The 21,319-nt window shown below is 39.4% G+C and overlaps 1 protein-coding gene across 13 annotated transcripts in view; it reads left to right on the forward strand.

Annotated features, from left to right (window-relative positions):
- Positions 1–21,319, forward strand: part of FRYL (FRY like transcription coactivator) — a 261,277-nt gene that overhangs the window by 38,888 nt on the left and 201,070 nt on the right. For 10 of the 13 annotated variants that reach the window (XM_084856806.1, XM_084856807.1, XM_084856813.1 and 7 more), the window contains exon 1: positions 7,531–7,792. In XM_084856806.1, coding sequence (XP_084712932.1) covers positions 7,618–7,792 — 175 coding nt within the window. In that variant the 5' untranslated portion in view covers positions 7,531–7,617. Of the gene's footprint in view, positions 1–5,604; positions 5,712–7,530; positions 7,793–21,319 lie in introns of those variants that run through there. The other 3 variants (XM_084856817.1, XM_084856818.1, XM_084856816.1) reach the window with 1 other exon arrangement.

The following is a 21,319-nucleotide window of genomic DNA, read 5'->3' on the forward strand; positions in this document are numbered from 1 at the left end:
CTGGATGAAGGCTAATCAACTGAAGCTGAATTACAACAAATGGGAGGTGGGGGCGGCGGAGGGAGAAACAGGAGATGCTGTGGGTCAGATCAGAAGGTTCTGTGGGCCTCATCCAACCTGAAGGCCGGCAGTTCCCCATCCCTGCTTTACTGCTTTGACTTGGAGTGGGTAGAAAATGCCCAAGTATAGAGCTGAATTAGAATTAAGAGTTTTTAGAATACTTAAAATGTATTTGTCAGTTATGCTGCTAATGGTTTTATGCTAGGGACAGTTTAATAACTGAAGTGAGATTTTCTCTTCATATTTGAGACAGTTTCAACTTGCAACAAGTAGATCGGTTGAAGTGGAGGGAAGGAAGGATGAGTGAGAAGCTGTATCTAAGATTCCACGTATTTAGTAGTCTGAGGATTTTATTTATTTATTTATTTATTTATTTCATTTCTATACCGCCCAATAGCCGAAGCTCTCTGGGCGGTTCACAAAAACTAAAACCAAACAACACACAATAAAACAATTTAAAATATATAGAACATTAAAACCACAATATAACAATACAACCACAATAAAACCTAGCAGCAGTACAGGAGTTTAAAATACAGATTTAAAACAGCAAAGATAAAAATTTAGAAAGCTAAAATGCCTGGGAAAATAAAAAGGTCTTCACCATATCTTCAAAGATATGGATATAGTCTTACTGCAGTTTAATTTGGGGTGAGTTAACCCCCCAAAAATGTTTCATCCCAAACACAATGGCCTGTGTGTGAGACTAGTAAAATGTTATTAGTTGGCAACTTTATTGTATGCGAATTAACTTATTGCTAATTGTGTGTCTGTATATATTTATATTTGAATGATTGCCATTATTGCCCCTTCCCTGAATTTCTCTTCCACATTGCACTGCTGTATTTCCAAGTTGCTTTGAGAATTACAGCCTATTACCAGTAGGTGTCAGTCTAAGAAATACCTTATATAGATTTTTTTTAAAGTACATGCAGTCAATTACACTTGCTTTATTTATTTTTTTTGAAGTTGTGAAATTTTAGTTTTAGTTTATTGCCATAGTCATGCCTTATTTTATTCTGGCATTTCAGTGAACATGACACATATATTCTTATTTTTATACATGGCTTTTGGGGTTCTATAGATAATACATTCAGTTAAAACAAACCTGTGGTAATGGTGATGGTTGTTCCTTTTTGACTTTCTCTTCAGTCAAAACCCATTGCTGCAAAATCTACAGTTAGGTGATATCTTTATTCGGACCAACCAAAACGTCACGAAACAGTGAGCAAGATTTGAATTCTCCAGAACTCTTCAATGGGCTACATGATACAAAAAGCAGAGTGGTGGGGAGAACAAAAAAGTACAAAAATTGGGCCAGATGTTGTGCATTTTAGACCCATTTTAAGATGGAGATTGCAGAATGAATAAATTAGTTACCGCTAGGTGCAGCAGATCTCAGATTATACCTTAGATTCTGAGACAGAAGCAATGGCTGACCTCCATTATTAAAAATCTGATGTTCAGCTGTTACTCGTATCTGTCCCCAACCTTGGGTACAATGCTAGAAACAGATGTAGATGGCAGATCTGGTCCAATTTTTGTACTTTTTTGTTTTTGCCCCTGTATTTTGTGCCATGTAGCCCAATGAACAGCTCTGGAGAACTTGAAAGCTTGCTCACTGGTTTGTGATATTTCGGTTGGTCTAATAAATGTATTGCCCAACTGTGTCTTCTAGAGGTTTTTTCTATATTTTTTTAATATTTTCATCAGTTTTCCAAAGAAGTAGTTTTCCTCCAGGAAAAAAGAAAAAGGTCTTTTGATCTGCACTCTTTCAAATACAGTTTATTGTTTAAAAAGCAAATATGATATTTGAACCTGTAATCTTATTGCATATATTGGAACAGGTTAATAAGATAAATAGCAAAATGTTAAAAATAGAAAATTCATAACACAATTGGCATGGTGGTTAAGCATTCTTCTCTTGGAAACGAGGAATGTGTGAGGAAACTTGCAGTAATGAATTCTCATATTTCATTATATTTAGGCTCTGTTTCAGACCATCAAATGTATCTTATTTTAGCTTCTTTAATGCAAATCTTAAGATAGGCTTTATTTTTCATATTCTGCATTATATTTACTAGCGTATATGACATTGCATTTTCTCCTTAATTCCTGAATGGAAAATTTGCACTGGATATAGTTGCAGTTCTTGTTTAAAATGTATAATCAGCACAATACTGGCAAATCCAACTATAGATAAGGAACATTGCTTTATCAGCACAAAGATCCAGATTTTTATCAGGTGAAGCTCACCTGAGATTGTTTCATTTAAGTACCATTTATAGAGCTGTTTTATAGCAGATGGCATACTGTAATCTGTAATTATAATAATCAGCATAATATCTCCCAGTTTTCTGCTTCTGAAATGGGTATATGAGAGGGATAAAGTTAGAATTACAAAGAAACGATTAAAAGTTGTGTTCTGTTGAAGTGAAAGTATGCAAATCTTATGACATGAGAGATAAAATCTTCCAATATACTTCAACATATTCTGTTGTATAACGTGGAATATCTTGTAAAACAGTAGAAGTGGCACAGCGTCATTTTGAAGCAATGCATGCTTTATGAAAGACTGGAGTTACAACCCTAAGTATATTCACCACTGCATTCCAAATGTTATAATGGATTTAAGTACATACATACACACATAAAGACACTCATTTTCTGAATAAAAAATAATACATATAAAACAAATGTATTTGTAAAAAAGAAAAAAGAATCTAATGGCTATTCTGGAAGCCAATATTTGAGATGCCCTGCGTGATGATGACTGTGCAATACACGCAATGTCACTTTAGTGGAAGTCTGCTATTGTGACAGGATGTTTTCCCTCTCTTCCCTCCTGTAGTCCTCTATGTCACTCCCAAAACTCTCTCATTGCAGAAAGTATTTGTCCCTGTATAGGTGTTAGATAACATAGCAAGAAATACAGTATCACAAGTGATTGCTGTTGAGAATGACGTCTCTCTGTTCTTACTCCTCCATAGAAATATATCAAAACTACTGCTACCCTTTGTTTTTCATCACTTTTGGTTCTCACCAATGGTAAACTTTTTGTTGTAGAAGAGGCATCTAACCTGGAGCTCACTATAGCTCAGCAGCAGCAGATGGGCAGGGACAGCTGATGTTAAGACTTTCTCAAAGTGACTTGTCCTCCATTCCTGTTTTGTAGTCATTTCCACTGGGAGTGTGAGCAGCTAGGGCCACCTTTCATCTGCTTGCCTGGAGGAAGGTGCCCTGCCCTTAGACTTCGGTAGCTGCACTGATAGGTTCTGAGCTCTGCAGCTCTTATTTCCGGGGGTGATGTTGGTCTAATTAACCAGTGGGTTACTGCATGCACTTTACCTCTGAAAGGGCAATGTCGAAGGGAAGAATTCCTTCAAGGGCAATCTGAGAGTGCCAGTCTTCCCCCTCCCCCTTTTTTTTTGTTAGTACAAGGGGATAGACTCTGTTAGAATTTAAAGTGTTATAGGACACTGAGTAGGTGCTTCTTTTTTTCTTGCTAAAAGAGGCTAATATGGCTACCCCTCTGGACTACATTTTTAATAGTGTGTCTAGGTGTTTGTGTGTGGAGTAATTTTTTTATAATAACATTGGTCAGTGACCCTAGAACTATTTTTGGGAGCGATGAGCCACCCACCAACAGTACTTATCTATTTGGGGTGGTGGCGTTCAACCTTTTCTGGAAGGGGTTGCACTCTCTCCCTAAAGAATCAAGTTCATAGTTTGGAAGTGCTTGTGGACTGTTGCTAGAGGCGCAAATGTTCTTTTACAAGAGCACCTTTTACCAGCTTAGGCTGCTACGTCAACTAAGTCTCCGTCTCGATGATGATAGCCTGGCCTCGGTGATCCATGCCCTGGTAACCTTCCATTTAGCTTACTGTAATGCATTGTACATAGAGCTGCCTTTGAAGACAGGCCAGAAGCTTCAGTTAGTACAAAATATGTTAGCAAGAAGACTAACCGGAATCAGGTGTTACAGTCATATTATACCAGTATTGTAACATCTTCATTGGCTCCCGGTTTGTTTTCAGTTCAAAGCGCTTGTTTTAACCTATAAAGACCTTCACAGTTTAGGGTCATAGTATCTGAAGGACCACTTCTTTCCATACTTTCTTGTGTTCTGAGACCATCATCAGAGGGGCCCTGCTCTAGGTGCCTTCCCACACTGAGCTTCAGCAGTTTGCCACTTGTGACCTGGCCTTTTTAGTGGTAGTTCCCCAATTGTGGAATGTCCTCCCCAGAGAGGTCTGCCTGGTGTCTACTTCGTTGACTTTTCAGTGCTAGGCAAACATCTTTTTGTTCTTTCAGACCTTTTAATGTGCTATATACTCTGCTGCTCAAATGTCTCTTAAAGTTTTATCTTAGAGCTGTTTTATCGCTGTGAATATCTTTTTAGTATTTGTTTTTGGTATTTTAGACTTTGCTATTTTAAACTGTGCTTGTGGCTGCTCTTAGTTCTTAAATTTCATTTAACTGAATTTTATTGTTTTATTTTTCATTTATTTAAGTTGCTCTGAAAGCTTTGGCTTTAAGGCAACTCACAAGATGAATGCATGAATATGATGGGTTAAAACCTTTTAAATAAATAACTTGATAACCTTTCTGTTCTGTCTGAAGAAGAGTTCTGTAACAATCGAGAACATTCATACTTCCATGGAGGTGGTACACAATAAATGATCATTTACCGACATGGAGGGGAAACTCTTTAGTTGCTGTTTCTGAATATATTGGTAATCATAGACCACTGAATTAATAAAGATGTCTGGAAGATGACTATAGATAAATGATTGTGCTTGAAATTTTCATTAACAAATGAAAATACCACGGACTACTTTCAATTGTTCATTATATGTATATGTTGGAATGTAAACATTTCTAGTGCTAATTAATGATAAAACATTTGTTAAAATAAAGAAACTGTTACCAGCTTGTAAGCCTGGCATGTGTTAGTAACATCAAGCTATAGGCATGCATACCATGTTGAGTGACGTCTGAGGAATGCAGAAGCTAAATCTAGGTTGTGTTGAAAGATGGAGAAAGGATTCTGTTATAGTAAGAATGTATAAAGGGCTTCATTTTGTATCACCTGGCTTCTTCCACAGGCAGAAAGTATGGATGATCCTTAATTATATCTGGGCATCAAAAGAAAGATGCCCATACCCGTATCGTTCTCACAAATAATGATAAATCTGTACTACATTAAGTGGAACCAAATGTAGAAGCCACAATGAGACAGTGTCTACTTTGTTTTCCTTCTCATGGAAGTGATTAAATGTGCATACTCTTGTCTTTCGAATGAGATGTTTTGAATTGAATTTGTTTGAATTTTAGTGTTTATATAATGGTGGAAGATGAGTAACTTTAGACAACATATGGAGCCTTAGCTTCCAGAGTTTTTTACATTTATAACCTTGTGCATTGTAAAGCTGGCAAATAAGTTTGAAAAAATGAGATGGCATGTTTTAATTATGCAAATATATGTCTTTACTAACCATTCAGTACAAGTATTACAATTTAGTTATTCTTTTTTTTTCTTAGTTAAAATGATTCATCTTCTTCTGTGATGGTGTATATCTCAAAATTCAGCTTGGCTAGTTATCCCAACACTTGCAAATCCAGATAGATGCTTTCTGGCTGAATCTGTGGTAAGTGTGTAAGTGTGAAATACTCATATGTACTCAGTGTGTATCTGAATGTATATATGTCAATATGGTGTCAATGTGATTTGATCAAAATATGCAATTTATATGAAACTAGGAGCATCATGCAATGTTGTTGCATTATACATTGCAGTTTCACTGATCCATTTAGATTTTTGTATAACTTCCTGCTTGGCAGACCTGCAAATATGGCTAAGAAATGTAATTGCATGACGGAAATGTGACTGCTGGTTTCAAATATGCAAAGGCAAATACAAACATACATGTCTTCATTTTGTTAACTGCAGCACCAAGCGATGACTTAAGTGTACGAACTGTGGAGGATCAAACAACACAATTCTTTCTTTATGTCTTTTCATATTTCAGATGAATTGAGTGGGCTGCATGCATCTCTGAACCAGTCCTAAATACAGAGACTAAACTTTCTGTGGAACAAAACAGTAGACTAGTAGCCCTCCTCCTGTGTGAAGGAGTGAATGTGAAGAAACTAAATAGACAAAACTGCAGATATTGGGGGACAATTTATAGGGCAGAATCCAAGAGAGCACTTCCATCCCTGGCAATTCCCTTCTCCCTCACCATTTCCCTTCCGCAAGCATTAGGTCCTTCCGATTCTGTTGCTCAAGCGGGACCCACTACTTATGCAAGGGAGATTTAGCACTTCCTAGAGGAAGCCCTGAAACAAGTAGAAGCTCTTATTTCTGGAAGGGGGCAGGTCGACGGAGCTCCCTTATGCAAGCTCTGCCAGCCTGCTTTCTTCCAGACATGAGTGTTTCTGCTTGTTTTGGGTTGCCCTAGAAGCACTAAATCTCCCTTGTGTAAGTGGTTCCAAGGGAATCTGCGGGGCACAGGAGAATTGGTGGAGGCATAAGTAGACCATTAGATACTGCCCATTGTAGCAAGTGGCGTAAGGCTAGTATTGTAAAGAGGTCACATAGAAAAAAACCCTAAACTCTACTTGTGTTGTACATTTTTGTAAAATAGCAGTTATGCCCATTTTGATGGGGTAATAGAACTCTTCTATTACAGTGTCAAGCACAGGTAACTTGCTTGACTGCTGCTTCAGGAGATGGGAATTAATAGGGGGAATTCTTCAAAGAAACCTCTACTCAGTAATACTGTTCTGTTCAAATTATTAGTTATAATGTAATGTTATACACTGCTTTATGGGTTCCTTTGAATAATGAAAAAAGCTGCAGATATGATTCCTTTACTTTCCACATAAATGTTCTCTTTGAATAATTACTGAAGTATTGTGGAAAACAAAAAGTATGCTTCCTTTTATATAAAATGCTGTGACTTAAATTGTCATTCGTGAACATTAGTTCTTTTGAGGCAAATAATCTAAGCTTTTTACCTTTTTAGTAATTTCTATTCGGTTGTGTTAAAAACTGAACTAATTGAGATCTTGTAGTGTTGGAAACTCTGGTAACTACGTTTGCTTGGCCAGCAAAAGTTTTACCGTGATAAAGGTTATCTTTGAGTGCAGATGCATACTCCTCCCTGTACAAGATAAAACTAAAACTTCCAACTCATTGGATAAATTGTGCCTATATATGTATACATTTGACATATTTATGAGTCTTTAAAATGTAATTTTAGCTAAATTTAGTAGTTTATGTTAATAGCAGTTAACAGTCCTATAGAGATTCCTCCTAATGGCTGGGCTGCTTCAGTCAGTGAAATGTATATCTTTAAAACTTCCCCTGTTAGCAGTTAGCTGGCTTGTGAGCACCACCCAAGTTTGGTATGACATCATTATGTAAATTAGCCCAACCAGGCCAGGTTTTAAAAGTCTCTTCAAGGAAGTTTGCATAAGCACCTGGATTTGCATTTGGTGCAGCTAAACTGAAGACTTTAATCTGTGTTGGAGGAATGGTAAACCTCAAACATGGATTTTTTTAAAAGAATGGTGCCTTCTGTCATGTCGGGAGATGTAGTTTTGGAAGTTGAAAGTACTGTCTGCGAGAGTTCACCAAAGCTGCTGAAAATAAAGCGCATCAGCCTACTTTCATTAGGACAGACTATAGATGAAGATGACATTAATCTCGTGCATCGTGATTACTGTATGTATCTGTGTGACTCTTCAATTTTTGGAGGTTTTAAGGCTAGTGTTTTGTTTCTTAAAGATACTTGTCAGTTGAGACTTTCCCTGCTGTGCTGTGATACGTGAGTGCTGTAAACAGTTTTTTGACTTTCCAAATAGAGGTTTGTGTCCATTTATGGTAGAAGTGATCAATGTACTTAAAATAATTGCCCAAATCATGAATGTAACTGGAGAGCCATTAAAATCTGAGAATATTGCATCTGATTGTAAAGGATGTGTGTCTGCACCCTGTGTGAGAAGGCTGAAGGAATATTTGAATAATTTCCTGAAGGAATTATTCCAATTCTACTGTACTGTAGGTAATATAGTAAAAATTGTTGCATGACTAATGTGGAAGATGGAATCTTGTCACGTTATATACATCCTTCTTGTGTATTTTTTGCTTGGGTTCTAGCTTCTTGTCATAGTAGTTATGCTCAGCTTGCAGCATTCTAGCTTTCATTTGCTGCAACATTCTTTCACTGCTCTGTCCCTCAGTATGAAGCCTCATCTGCTGGTGGCAGAATCAAATGCTTGCAAAGGTTTGACCATTAAATATGGTATTAGTAGATGGCTTACTCACATATCTGTTCTGTATAGCCTGAGATGTCTGTAGAGATCAGGTGGAGCTTCTTTTTCAGTATTCCAACTCACTCGGTATAGTTTGCAAACATTTTTATTTAATTTGATAACATAATAAAACATGGTTGGATTCAGTGTCAGTTCAGCAAATATTAGCAGAAATCCAGTGGAGGCTCCAGCTGGAGGAAGAGGGAGGGGAGGGGAGGGGATTTTCGCTAATTTCCCATTCGCTGTTGCAAGAGGTCCCCAACCCTCCAGAGGAGCTTTTCCGGGACTGTGGGGGGCTGCAGGGGAAAAGAGGAGTTGGTTAAAATCGCTGCCCCTCCCTTTCTCCAGGAAGAGTGCCTTCTGAGTAGAGTTCTGCTTATAGGAGTTCTGGATCCAACCCAACGTTGTGTAGCTAATATCCTAACTAATATGTTTGGATTTAGAACAACTATCTTGTTCTGTTTCCAATATTTCAAGTATGGAGTCAAGTTCCTAGCCTCTGTAGTCTGGGTTTTCCCTTCCTAGAGATGTTTATATTTTGTTCATCAACATAATATTTCCATAGTTCTAACAATGAGAATTGGGCCATTCTCCATTCCTTCGCCAAAATAATCCATGTTATCAACCTATGGGTCATGCAAACCCTATGATTCCTCATTACTTGCAAACATCCCACGAGTATAGTTATAGTGCCTAAACAAATCTAATATATTTTAAATATGTCAAACGCTTTTAGCAAGTGGCATTGCTGACAATATAAGTGTTTTCTAGTAGCCACATGAAACAGAAGTTTCTATAAAACATTTTGTTTCACCATAATAACCACAGTCTTCCTGGCCAAGTTGAAATAAACTGAGCTCTTTGACACTTTCAGCACTTCCTTTCCATTGTTGAGTTCTCTTTCCATGTAATACTGGAAGTGTGGAGTTATTTTAGAGTAAGAACTTTTCAGATCCCTTGATAGATAAAATTAGCTTTTATATAGCACTTTGAACTTCTAAACTGCTTCATGTGCTAGTCGGTAATCCTTACAACTGACCCATTAGATAGGTCAGAATTCTCCTTTTGCAGATGAGCTGAAGCAAAGGTAAGATTTGAACTGGGGTTTTGTTGTTCACAGTCCAGCCATTATGCTTTAGTATTTTGGTGAAACTAATACATTTGCGTTTTATTTAGAATATTCAAGAGACATGTGAAAGCGGTGATGTATAAAGTTCTTGAATTTAATGAGGTAGCTGGAGAGAAGTATATGTGTGAGGGTAGCTCTAATGCTTCGTTAATTCTGCCATATTGTAGAGCCTAAGCGAACTATTTGAATGTGGTGGTCCTCTAACCAGTTCTGCAATTTCTTCCTAACCCTCTCTAACTAACATTGGCTGTTCTTAAAAAATAACCTTAACAGGTTTCCCGCATGGTGTCTTTTTTTCTTCTTTTTTTAAAAGTTCATCGCAGCCACCCCAGGAGGAACTCAAATTAAACTGGGCCTTCACACCATTTTCCTCATTACAACTCCCTCAGATGCTGCTTTTTGCCTATGGGGAGACCTCCATCTTTAGCACCGTGGCTGATACTGATCCCACCCTCGTGGCTGCTGCTAACTCTTTTGAAAGCAACAGGAGATCCATTCCTGATTACTGAATAGCAGCTGCAGAGAGACCCATTGTAGACTAGGACCATTGCATAGGGTTGCCCCCCCCATGGCATTTCTTCAACAAGGATTTCCCTCCCCACCCCCAGTTGCCTCAGAGGGAAACAACTATCTGTGCTCATGTCTGATAACAGGTTGTGGGGGGCAATTTTTTATCTGGGAAAATAACATAGAGTAAAGGCTTAAAGCCCCCCACTCTTGTCACACTGTTGTCTCAGTCTGTGTTGGGAGAGTCCACAGCTGCTGTTTTTAATTAAACATTAAGTATGTGTAACTGTAATCACACTTGATGTTTCATCTCGTTTGACCTTAAGTCTCCAGTACTTTCTCACCCAAAGGAAACTAAATTCTGCATTGCTGCCCCTGGAACATCACAGCACTCCAGGAAGTGAGGAGAGTTTTAACAATACTTTCCAGTTGCCTTTAAAGTTGTCAGTTCACTTCTGCCACAAAAGAAGTAGACAAATTCTCCTAGTGCTTAATTTAATCTGGAATCTGGTTCAAAAGCCAGTGCCATATGTATCCTGCACTAGCCAATACAGTTTTTTGGATACGCAAGGTGACTTGGAGGAAAGAGTACTTCTGAGCATGCACAGAGTTGCCTTTCCTCAGCTCTTTGTCTACAGAGTTCACATGGATCAGAGGTTGGAGATCAGGTTTCAAAGGGTAGGTATATTTGAGCTTTGTACTATTTACTGTATTATACTGGTTGACGTTCAAATAAGTAAGTGCTTCTAAAGATGTATTTATCACTCAAAACTTTCCTCAGTTTAAATGGTATTCTGTGCCACATATACCCTTCCTACAAAAAGGCTTTGGCAGCTGCAGATAATTTACAGAGTCATCGAGGGCTCCACTTATAAAACCAATGTATGTGAGGTACACTGGCAGATTAACAGTCAAGAATCATTGAATGTACTCCATTTTCATATTTTGGTTCTGAATCTTATTTACAGTTGGTATTGCTAATTTTTTTTACTCACGTAATGCCACCGTGGTGTACTATTGTGACAGAGTAAGTCGGCAGGTGGCAACCTTCAGCAGCGAAAGTGAAAGAGGCCTTTTAACATTTGTGTTGGATATAGTCTAGCTGGTTGAGCAATTCAGATAACGGCATAGAGTAGTCTAATCCCTCAGTTGAAGATTAATTCTGTATTTGGATTGTTTAAATGCTGCCAAATGGATATGTCATTAGAAATTTCGTCAGATCAGTTTGCATTACCACTATTACAGAACTATTTGAGGTAGTCATTTACGAAATGCAGATTTATAAGTATCCTGCAATCATGCTTTTTGCAATCGTAGACAGCAGCTGAATCCTCTTTAAATTATCTGCTTATTTCTATTTTTGTATCCTGATAATGGAATGAAGTGCTCTTCTAGCACACAGCAGCGTACTGCTGAATTACCAATGGGATGTTAATAGAAGGTGGGGGTCTGCAACAGGTAATAAATAAAATAGGACATAGAACCATACTTAAAGGACTTACTGATGTGAGAAAGTAGTTGGAACTGTGATATTGGCACTAAAGTTGTGTAAGTGTGTATAGCTGTAAGACTGCTTGTTCTGTGTTTGAGTGGGTTATTCATAAGCAGTGGGAACTTGCTGTTGATTGTCTTTTATAAAAGCTGAATTTTTAGATTTATAACTTGCTTACTGAAGCAGATGTTGATGAAAACTGATCGGATTACTGAGTAAGTTATAACAGTAATAAATAGTTATGCTTTTCTGACATGAGTACTTTGTAAAGAAAGGAGGTATCGTACAAACTTGACCAATATCTTTTCTGTTGTGTTAGGGGAAGCAAGATCTTTAATCCTAAACTTGAAAAGGTATTAATGACAGTAATTTTGGCATTCGTAAAATAGAAAATAGGATTGTGCTTAATTAAAAGCTTTACTGAAGTATATGTCCTTTGTTTAAAAAAGAACGTTGGACTTCAACTTTAAGCCAGAATGGCTTTCACACCTAATAAGTTGATATAGTTTCTCCATAGCAATAGATAAACTTATTTGTCCTTGTGAGGTGTGTGTGCTTTCACACAGATAACAACTCACATCAAGTGACTCATAGTAATAATTGATAATTGTTTTCAAAATTCAGAGTAACTAGTTGAGTAACTAGTTCCAAAGGCGATATGCACCTTAAAAGCAGCAAATAAACGGCATGTACCTTCAGGAAAATTAAGCATGTTGGTTATCTGTTTTGGTAGATACATCTTTAGTTATAAAAAATATCTACCAACATTGGGTCTGTGCTCTTGGTCTGCTTCTTACCCTTTGAAAGATGTATCTGTTTCAGAAATTAATTGGTATACATGTAGTGTTGGAAACCAAGCACAATGGGAGAAATTATCTTTAGGGCAGTTCATATAGTGTGGCCTCTGCTACAGGATACTGGAATGGTCTCTACAAGCTTATTCCTTGTACAACCCTACAAGCCACAGGGTTCCATCCTCTCCCCGATGCTATTTAACATCTATGTGAAGCCACTGGGGGCTATCATCAGGAGGTTTGGGGTGCGGTGTCATCAATATGCATATGACACGCAGCTCTACCTCTCGTTCAAATCTTCACCAAGGTTGGCTGTAGAATCCCTGTCCAAATGTCTGGAGATGGTGAGTGGCTGGATGGGGAGGAACAAGCTGAAGCTGAACCCTGACAAGACCGAGGTACTTTTCGTGGGAGACAAGAGGAGGTTGGGGGATGTTGACCTGGTGTTGAATGGGGTATGGTTACCCTTGAAAGACCAGGTCCGCAGCTTGGGGGTCATCTTAGACCCCCATCTGTCCATGGAGGCTCAGGTGTCAGCTGTGAGCCAGACAGCACTGTACCAACTCCATCTGATACGGCGGCTGCGCCCCTACCTTCCCGATCATCTGCTCCCATCGGTAGTACATGCCCTGGTCTCCTCTCGTTTAGACTACTGTAATGCGCTCTGCGTGGGGTTACCCTTGAAGACGGTTCAGAAGCTACAGCTGGTACAGAATGCGGCGGCTCGCCTGATTAAAGGCAGCCGCCGGCGAGATCACATCACTCCAGTGCTGAAGGAGCTGCACTGGCTACCAGTTGTTTTCCGGGCCAAATTCAAGGTGTTGGTTTTGACCTTTAAAACCCTATACGGTTCCGGCCCAGCCTATCTCAAGGAGTGCCTCCAGCAACACCAGATAGGCTGCTTAACAAGATCAGCCTCGGATGGCCTTCAGGACAGCTAGGCTGGTGAGGACAAGGGAGAAGGCCTTCTCTGTGGTGGCCCCCACTCTGTGGAACTCCCTCCCTAGGGAACTCCTCCATGCCCCCTCTTTAATGAGCTTCTGCCATGCATTAAAAACATGGTTGTTCAGGCAGGCATTTGGGGTGGGCTAGGGTAATCTTAGAAATATGTTGTTTTTAATGTTGAATTTTATTGTATAAACTGTTTTTATTGCTGTACATCGCCCAGAGTGGCTGGGTGACTGGCGAGATGGGTGATTAATAAATTTAATAAATAAAAATAAAAAATTCCAAATCTTTCCAGCTACCATTGCTACCGTATAGGTAACAAATTTAGCCACATCAGCAAGAATGTAGCTAGTAACTTGGAAGTCTCTAAGCCTTGATAGCTTCCTGTCAAGGGTTTCACACCAATCTGTCTTGATGAACACTATACAGAGGGTAATGATGTAAAGTATAATGTGTGATATCCTCAATTGTATATTGGCTACATGTAAATTTTACTGGTACTCCAGTAAATCTGCCATCTAAGGCAGCTGAAACTGTAATATTATAAATGTTTTCTTCCAGGGAAGCTATGTAAGCTTTTAAAAGTATTGTTGCTGAGAATGGGCCACCTTGATAAAGCAGTACCGCTGGAAGTAGTCAGAACTCTGAATTATTTCTATACCTACTAGGGAATTCTTACCAACCCCCAACCCCCTTTAATCAATTAAATCTAGTGCACTTGGATTTCTGCTTATCATAAGATGCTCTGATAGTAGCATCTTGCCTTACTTTGCCCAGTTACTAGAAACTGACTTCTCCTTGAAGCATTTTTCAGAATATCAAATTCACTGGTGCTTTACGTAACTTGAGCAGGTATGAGAGTACTGCCTTATGTACTCTGGCTTTTACTGAAGGATGTTCAACCTCTGTATGCATCATAGCAGAAGCTGTGCCTTGAGGCAAACAAGAAAGAGATGTTAAATTGAGATGTATGTATAATCACTAAGCGATGTATATTGCTCAGACGCCACAACTCTACCCCATATATCAACTGCGCAATTATTTTACTAAAAAAAATTAATTGTAGGGGCTACCAGATAACCTCTATATCAGTACAAGCAATCCTGTTTCCCCCACCCCACCCCCAGTTAGAAATTAATGGTCCTTTGGAGGATTTATGCCATACCTTTTAAAATGCATCATGCAGCGATTGCATATATAGATAAGAGTTGCAGCTAAATGTAATGCCAGTATAGCCAAGCTATATATATATCGGTTGTGTGTTTTTTGGTAAGGATGTTTAAGGGATGTATAAATTAAATATTAATTGATTAATCCAGACATTCTAAATTTATGCACTTAAGATAAATCAAATGTGAATGGCCATGGTCATTGATGTCAGTAATTTACTTTACCAAATTTCTTCTCAATTGTGAGATACCAAAATGAGTTGAAAAGATAACTGTGGCTGCAATACTATACACACCTCCCTGAGAGCAAGTTCCATTGAACTAAGTGCAGCTTACTTCTGAGTTGATATGCATAGGATTGCACTGTTAGCGGTGAATCGGTTAACTACAAGTCTATATACTACCTCAACTGTGGGGTCACTGAGCAGACTTTGGTAATATTTACAAGTTTTAATTTGCAAGAATGCTCCCACAAGTTTCTTCTGTGATGGGATTCTTGCCATTCTCATGTCTAGCTACTGAGTAGATTCACATACAAGTCCTTCTTGTGCTGTTGTTAGTTCAGTGGTGCTGGCATGGAAACTTTTGCATGTTCCCATCCCACAAGAATCTAGTATCCTCTCATGTTACTGGTACATCATGAGATCCAGCCACAGCAAGGCAACATCTCCATTACAGATTGCTGAAATAAATACTAAGAATAATTTAGACTTAATTTACATTGAGTTGGCATCAACATTTGCTCCAAAGAAAAAATTGTTACTTTGAAGAAGCAACTAAAGAGACAAACAGATCTAGATTTGTCTGGTAGCATTAAGGTGAGGGCTGTTAGAAAGGGATATATACAAATCTCCAAAAGTAGTGCTAGGTTTAGTAACCTCAAGAGTGAATTACTGCAATGCGCTCTATGTGGGGCCGCCCTTGAGCCTGGTCCGAAGCTGGAGCTAGTGCAGAATGCAGCAGCTCGGCTGTTGTCGGAAACTGCCTCTTTTGAGCATGTAACTCCTTTGCTAAGGGAACTGCACTGGCTGCCTATTCGCTACTGGGCCAGGTTTAAGGTATTAGTACTGGTGTACAAAGCCCTAAACAACTTGGGACCAGGATACCTGAGAGAGCGCCTTCTTCTTTACCAATCTGCCCAGTCACTGAGGTCATCGGAGGGCTTGCTCCTGGTGGTTCCATATGGACCTGTGGCCTGGTTGGAGTCCACCAGGAAAAAAGCCTTCAGCGTAGTGGCCACCTTCCTGTGGAATTCCCTGCCTTTGGAGGTCAGGCAGGCACCAACATTGTGTTGCTTTTGGTGCCTCCTGAAGACATTGTTACTTCAAGAGGCTCTCCCTGAGTGACCAGCCATGGTTTATTATGTTTAAAATCTATTATTTTAAAATGTTTTAATTATGGGGTTTTATTCTTTTATCTTGTTCACCTCTCCGAAATCTTTGATGTGGAGTGGTATATAAATACTGTAAATAAATAAATAGGATTATATTTAAAGATTCACCGCCCCACCTGTCAGTCAGATTACCTTAACTTAGCGTACAAGAGGTTGCAAACCCCTATACATACAGTACATAAGCACCCACGCACCACAGCAGCCCTTAGTCCTCTTGCTGATGTATAGGGCCAGAGTGTGCTTCCCTTCAGTTGTGTAGTCTTTACTGGCTGGCTTACTTGAATTGGAGCATTGGCCCCCAGTGTCTGCTATTAAAACTAGAGCTCTGTTTCAGATTCCTACAAAGCAGTAGAGCAGGCAGGATTTGATAGAGTGCTCTGTTATAATTCAGCTTTGTTTTTTAGTTACTAGCATTCTCCCCCTCTTCCGCTATTCTGGGCCCTGCTTCCAAATTTACTAGGCAACATCAGGAAGACATTACTTTTACTTTTCTTTTTAAAAACAGGGCTAAGCAGGCAGGCATGGTTGGTAAACCAGCACACCTCCTGCTGTGGGACTGTTTAAAAAAAAGAAAAGAAAATATAAAAAGGAGCCCCTTCCTGATGCTGATTGGTATGCTGGGGATGGGGAGGATGGTGGGGCAAATGCCAGGATCACCGTGGTTATTCTCTGCTCTTCTCTTCCCCCAGCTTACCAGGCTGGCACTTGTCCTACTTAAATGAAAACAAAGACAGTTATCCCAGGGTAGATACACTGCCCAGTCAAGCACTTGAGCAGGCTCTTGGTTGAACTGGACATCTACCACTGCATCATTGTTTTTAATATAGAAGGAATGTCTTTCCAAAACTGCCTGGTAAGCTGGGAGGGGGAAAACTGGAACGGTTGGTGGGGCGAATGCTGTGGCTGTCCTGGGCAGACTACTTTTCTCCCATCCTCATTTACCAGGTGGTGTTCCAGAAGGCTTTCCTTTTTTCTTTATTCTTAAAAAGAAAAATACCAGCCAAGTTCACCCATCTCTGTCTTTGTTTTCCAGACATAGTGTCTCTGTATAATGAAGGTGGTGGAAGGCATAGATGCAGCTGACTCAGTAGATGCTTCACTGAGCAGCATACCTGCGACTGCATTTTTTTGGTACAGGTGGCTATTCCCTCAACCCCTATCTGCTACAGTTTTCTCCCATTCACTGTGTGTGCACATCCAAGCACAATGCCTAGAGTGAGGAGCATGGTTGCTTATAATATTTTGGATTTTTCTCATTTTCCCTCCCTCCCCCGAACCCCAGTTGTCATTACTGTCTCTCATCATGTCAACAGAAAAAGGGGAATCAGGTTTGAATAGTTTCCAGCCATATGGTGTTCTAGGTGGGACCAGAGGGATAAGGATGGGAAGACAGATCCCATCACAAATTGGTGTGTCAAATAAAATGCATCATTGTACCTGCTCTCTGAGACCATTACAGTTATAGCTATTCATTGCTATTCATTCATAGCAATGATGTTTTCTTTCTCAAATGGGAATTCTACAGAGAGAGAGAGAGAGAGAGAGAGAGCGAGGGCCCAATATGACAGTGCCCTGTACAGCACTGCATGTTTTAAGATCTTATTTAAGAGTCTATCCAGACTTTCAATGTATACTTCTATAAATGCACAATTATTAGTTCTCATTTTGGGGGAACCAGGGTTCTTTTCCCTAGATAGCATTTCTTTAATGAAAATATGAGGATATTTTCAGGGTTGCTGGCACCACTCTGTGTTCTGTGTATCTTAAAAAAATGACATCTAGGAAAGGGCTACTTTCCCCCCTCTCCCCATGATGCCAAGTCATTGGTTTCATGTATTCTTCACTTTTGTTCCTGTTGTTTTTACCTTTTGGAAGAACATGCATTCGTTTCCCCTCTCTGGTGCAGAGGTGCACCTCTGCAGCAGAACTGTTCCCACATGCAGTATGGGACTTTGAGATATAGGTGTTGTACCACTGAAGATAAAATTGAATATCTTAAAATTTCAGTGAGTGCACTTAGGTTTGAGAGGGCACCATTGCATTTGAACTGACAGCCCATAGTGGGCACTCAAATTTTAATCTTTATGTAGCACATATAAAGACAATCTGGAGTTCACACATTCCATATAATTACGTTACTGTTTGGAGAGAGCTTTTAAAGAAATCTTTAGTTTGGCAAAACCTACTAATTAGTCAAAATTGAAGTACATGTGATCCGGATTACACAGGCTTGGATCTTATCTTTCCTTCTGTAAACTTTCATGAAACAGGGCTTTTCTGCCTCCCCCGTCTCTGTAGCCTCCTCAAAATCTACTCCTGGGAATTAAGGGGCTCTTAGGGATGGTGTGGGATAACATTCAGGGGGCTGCAGATGGAGGGGGGAAGTCTCCCCTTTTATTGATCTGGAGTATGGATTCTGTCAGGTCCCAGTCAAAGTAGATTAACAAAACCACTTGTGCAAAAAGATGACAGTTTATTGATAGAAAATAGTTTCAGAATATACATGCAAAGAAAGCGAGATGAGGGACCCAAACGTTGCCCATTGAAGTGAGACCAGGGACCCAAACTAGCCTGCTTGATTTTATAGGTTTCTCAGTCTTTAAGCTCAGTAGCTGACAGGCAGTGCCCCTTTCCCCTCTTGGAAGGAGCAGCGGGGCCCTCTCCTGAAGGTGCTTGAAGCATCCCAGCCTGGGAAACTAGTTTCCTTTCTTAAGAGAGAGAGGCCCCAACAGTCTAGCATGGGAGGCAAAATCTATCACATTATGTCTAAAATAACATCATCTAGCTGGCATAAACAGCTTCAAGGTAGTCTGTGAATTACCAGCTTTTTTTAGGCCAAATCACACAGGTCTACTACCAACATATAAGAACTCGGTGAAGTCTACATTTTTGCTCACTAACCAACTCACTGCACCCCTTTATTTACCTAAATGGAGGAGCAACTTAGGATCCAAGCCACTGTCTTTCCTTGCCTTTCTTCTCTGGACCAAATACATAGATGGCAAGAATAGCCAATGGTCTGTTTGGCTGTTTTTGCATCTGTTCAAAGAATAATATTTCTCTATTCCAACAGTGGCCAGCCTGGCCTGGGTTGCATATAACGATAACCAAGAGTATGGGTTCAGTATGGATTGTCATTGGATCATGGGTTGTTGTTACAGGTGAACCCTGCACTATGGTTTAACTATGGGTTGTTAACTGCAAACAACCCAGGAAGAGAACCTATAGTTTGTTGTTGGGTTGTGAACTCTGGGTTGTTAATGGTTAACAACCGATAGTGAAACCATAGTGCAGGGCTCGCATACGATAACCCTCGATTCAACAACAACCCATGATTTAATGGCAACCTATGATTCAATAACAACCCATACAAAGCTCATACTCTGGGTTGTTGTTACATGTGATCAAGGTCAATGTTGGGAAGGGCAGAAAGTGTGTGTGTGTGTTGGATGAAGACTTAGGTTTTACTTAGAGTGAACCCACTAAAATCAATGGGACTTAAGTTAGTTGCAACTAACTTAATTTCTTTGGATCTATTCCAACTGTGACTAAGTCTAGGATTCTATCAAATCTAAAATAATTGAAATCAGCAGACCAGGATAAGCAGGGCACAATGGTGATGGCTGTCCCCTGTTCCTCTTCCCTTGCAACATTGATAATCAGAAGTATATTGCCTCTGAGCAGGGTGTTTCCGGGTATTATGGCTGATAGCTGAGAAAAGACCCATCCATATTTGAATCTGATCCTTTTAAACCTATAGTAGGAGTGGGCAGAAGGTAGATCCCCACATATTTTTGATTAAGCCCCAGCATTCCTGATTTGCCCATGATGGCAGGGGCTTATCGGATTTGAAGTCCAAAACATCTCAGGATCTACCTTCTGCCCTATAAGATAGTGGCTATTATGTCTCAGGGTTTTATTGTGAAATCTATGAAGATTTTTCTTTGGATGAGCCATGTAATTTTCAAGGCAATCCTAATATTTAGTTTCTCATAGCTACATTTCAAGTTTATTTGAAGAAAAAATGATTATAAGCTAAGGTCTCATACTAAGAGCCAAACAGAATAATTATTACATTTTTAACCTTGTTTCAGAGCTGTCAGTTTTATCTGAGGCCAAAGTAACAATAAATGTTGATATTCTGTGGAGGCAAACCAAATACTTGGCTCCTCTTTAATTTTTCTTTCTTAAGTGGGCACTGTTTACGAAATGAGACTTTGGAGAATATGATTGAGTGTCAGGATATATAGCACTGAGTAATTTAGAAAGCCGAGAGCACAGTTACGTTGTCACTCCTATTCCATTAGCTAGCATTATCTTCAATGGATTAAGAAATGGATTAAGTACTCTGCATCTTCACAAGCATGTTGAGAAGTTTCTGCCTATTGACTGAATGTATAGTATTAGGGAAATAGTGTATTTGCTCCACAGATAACCAGAGGAAAAGCAGTTTTGAAGCTGGAATCTAATACAGAGAATACAGAAATATTTTGTCTGCAGTTTGTAAACAGGCAAGTTCCTTTTTTCCACTATCCACTTTCTTCTAGTAGCAGTGGGAGCTACTGCAATAAATTGCAGGTCAAAGTTCCAAACTCCCACTGTTCTGTGTTTACTAACAAGGTAACTAACTAAAAGGTGACTTGAATTGCTTTTTTCTATTTTGTGTGGGATTGGTGTCTGTCATCAGGGAAATATGATTATCCTGAAGGGCATCCTCTTATGACAAGCATATATACGCTTTATTTTCCTTACTGGAGAGTTCATCTGCATTCAGCAGCATTTCTACTATAGTTGTGCGTCACTCGGAGACTGCATGGTAATGAAGCACCGATGCTGTGGGCCAAAACTCTATTGCCTGTGAGCAGACACGGGATGACAGTTAGACAAACCATACCAACACAATTGTAGGTGCTGCAGCAGCAGCTCCCTGAGACATGATGTTGAGCCTGCAGGATTCTCTGCTTTTTGAAATTAACATTAAATCCCTGCTAAAGTCATGGAGCAGCAGCTGTAAGTATGTTATCTTGGCTGAGACAGCTACATCATGGGTGGTCCTCCTTGCATGCTAATTTTTGAATGATAAGCTGCTGAAAGGCAGACTATTTTGTGTATGACAAATGGGAGATAAAGATAAGACTAGGCAATTGTAATATCTGCTTCCTAGTTCCATTTAAAAAACACAGATTCCTTTAATTTCTTTGTGTGATTTTCCCCCCCTTTTTAAATCTGGCACAGTTCCTTGCAAAGGGGTGACAGTTTAGATCTCAGGCTCTGCAGAGGATCTGACCAGTAATATTCCATAGTTCCCTTCAGCAGAAAATGTTCTTTTGAAGCAAAATCAATTGTCTGGTGACTATAGGTCACATAGCAGATGTAACTCTTTTGCATATTACCATGCTTCTATTTGAACTACAAAGTCCATATAATTTATCAATAGTAAACTAATTTTTTTAATTAGATGCATGTGGATTTCTTGCTGTGTATTTAGTTTGTTTAAATCAAGTG

This window comes from Heloderma suspectum, chromosome 5, assembly GCF_057233095.1.
Source record: "Heloderma suspectum isolate Gila_16-S chromosome 5, 16-S_ref, whole genome shotgun sequence".
NCBI classification, from domain to species: Eukaryota; Metazoa; Chordata; class Lepidosauria; order Squamata; family Helodermatidae; genus Heloderma; species Heloderma suspectum.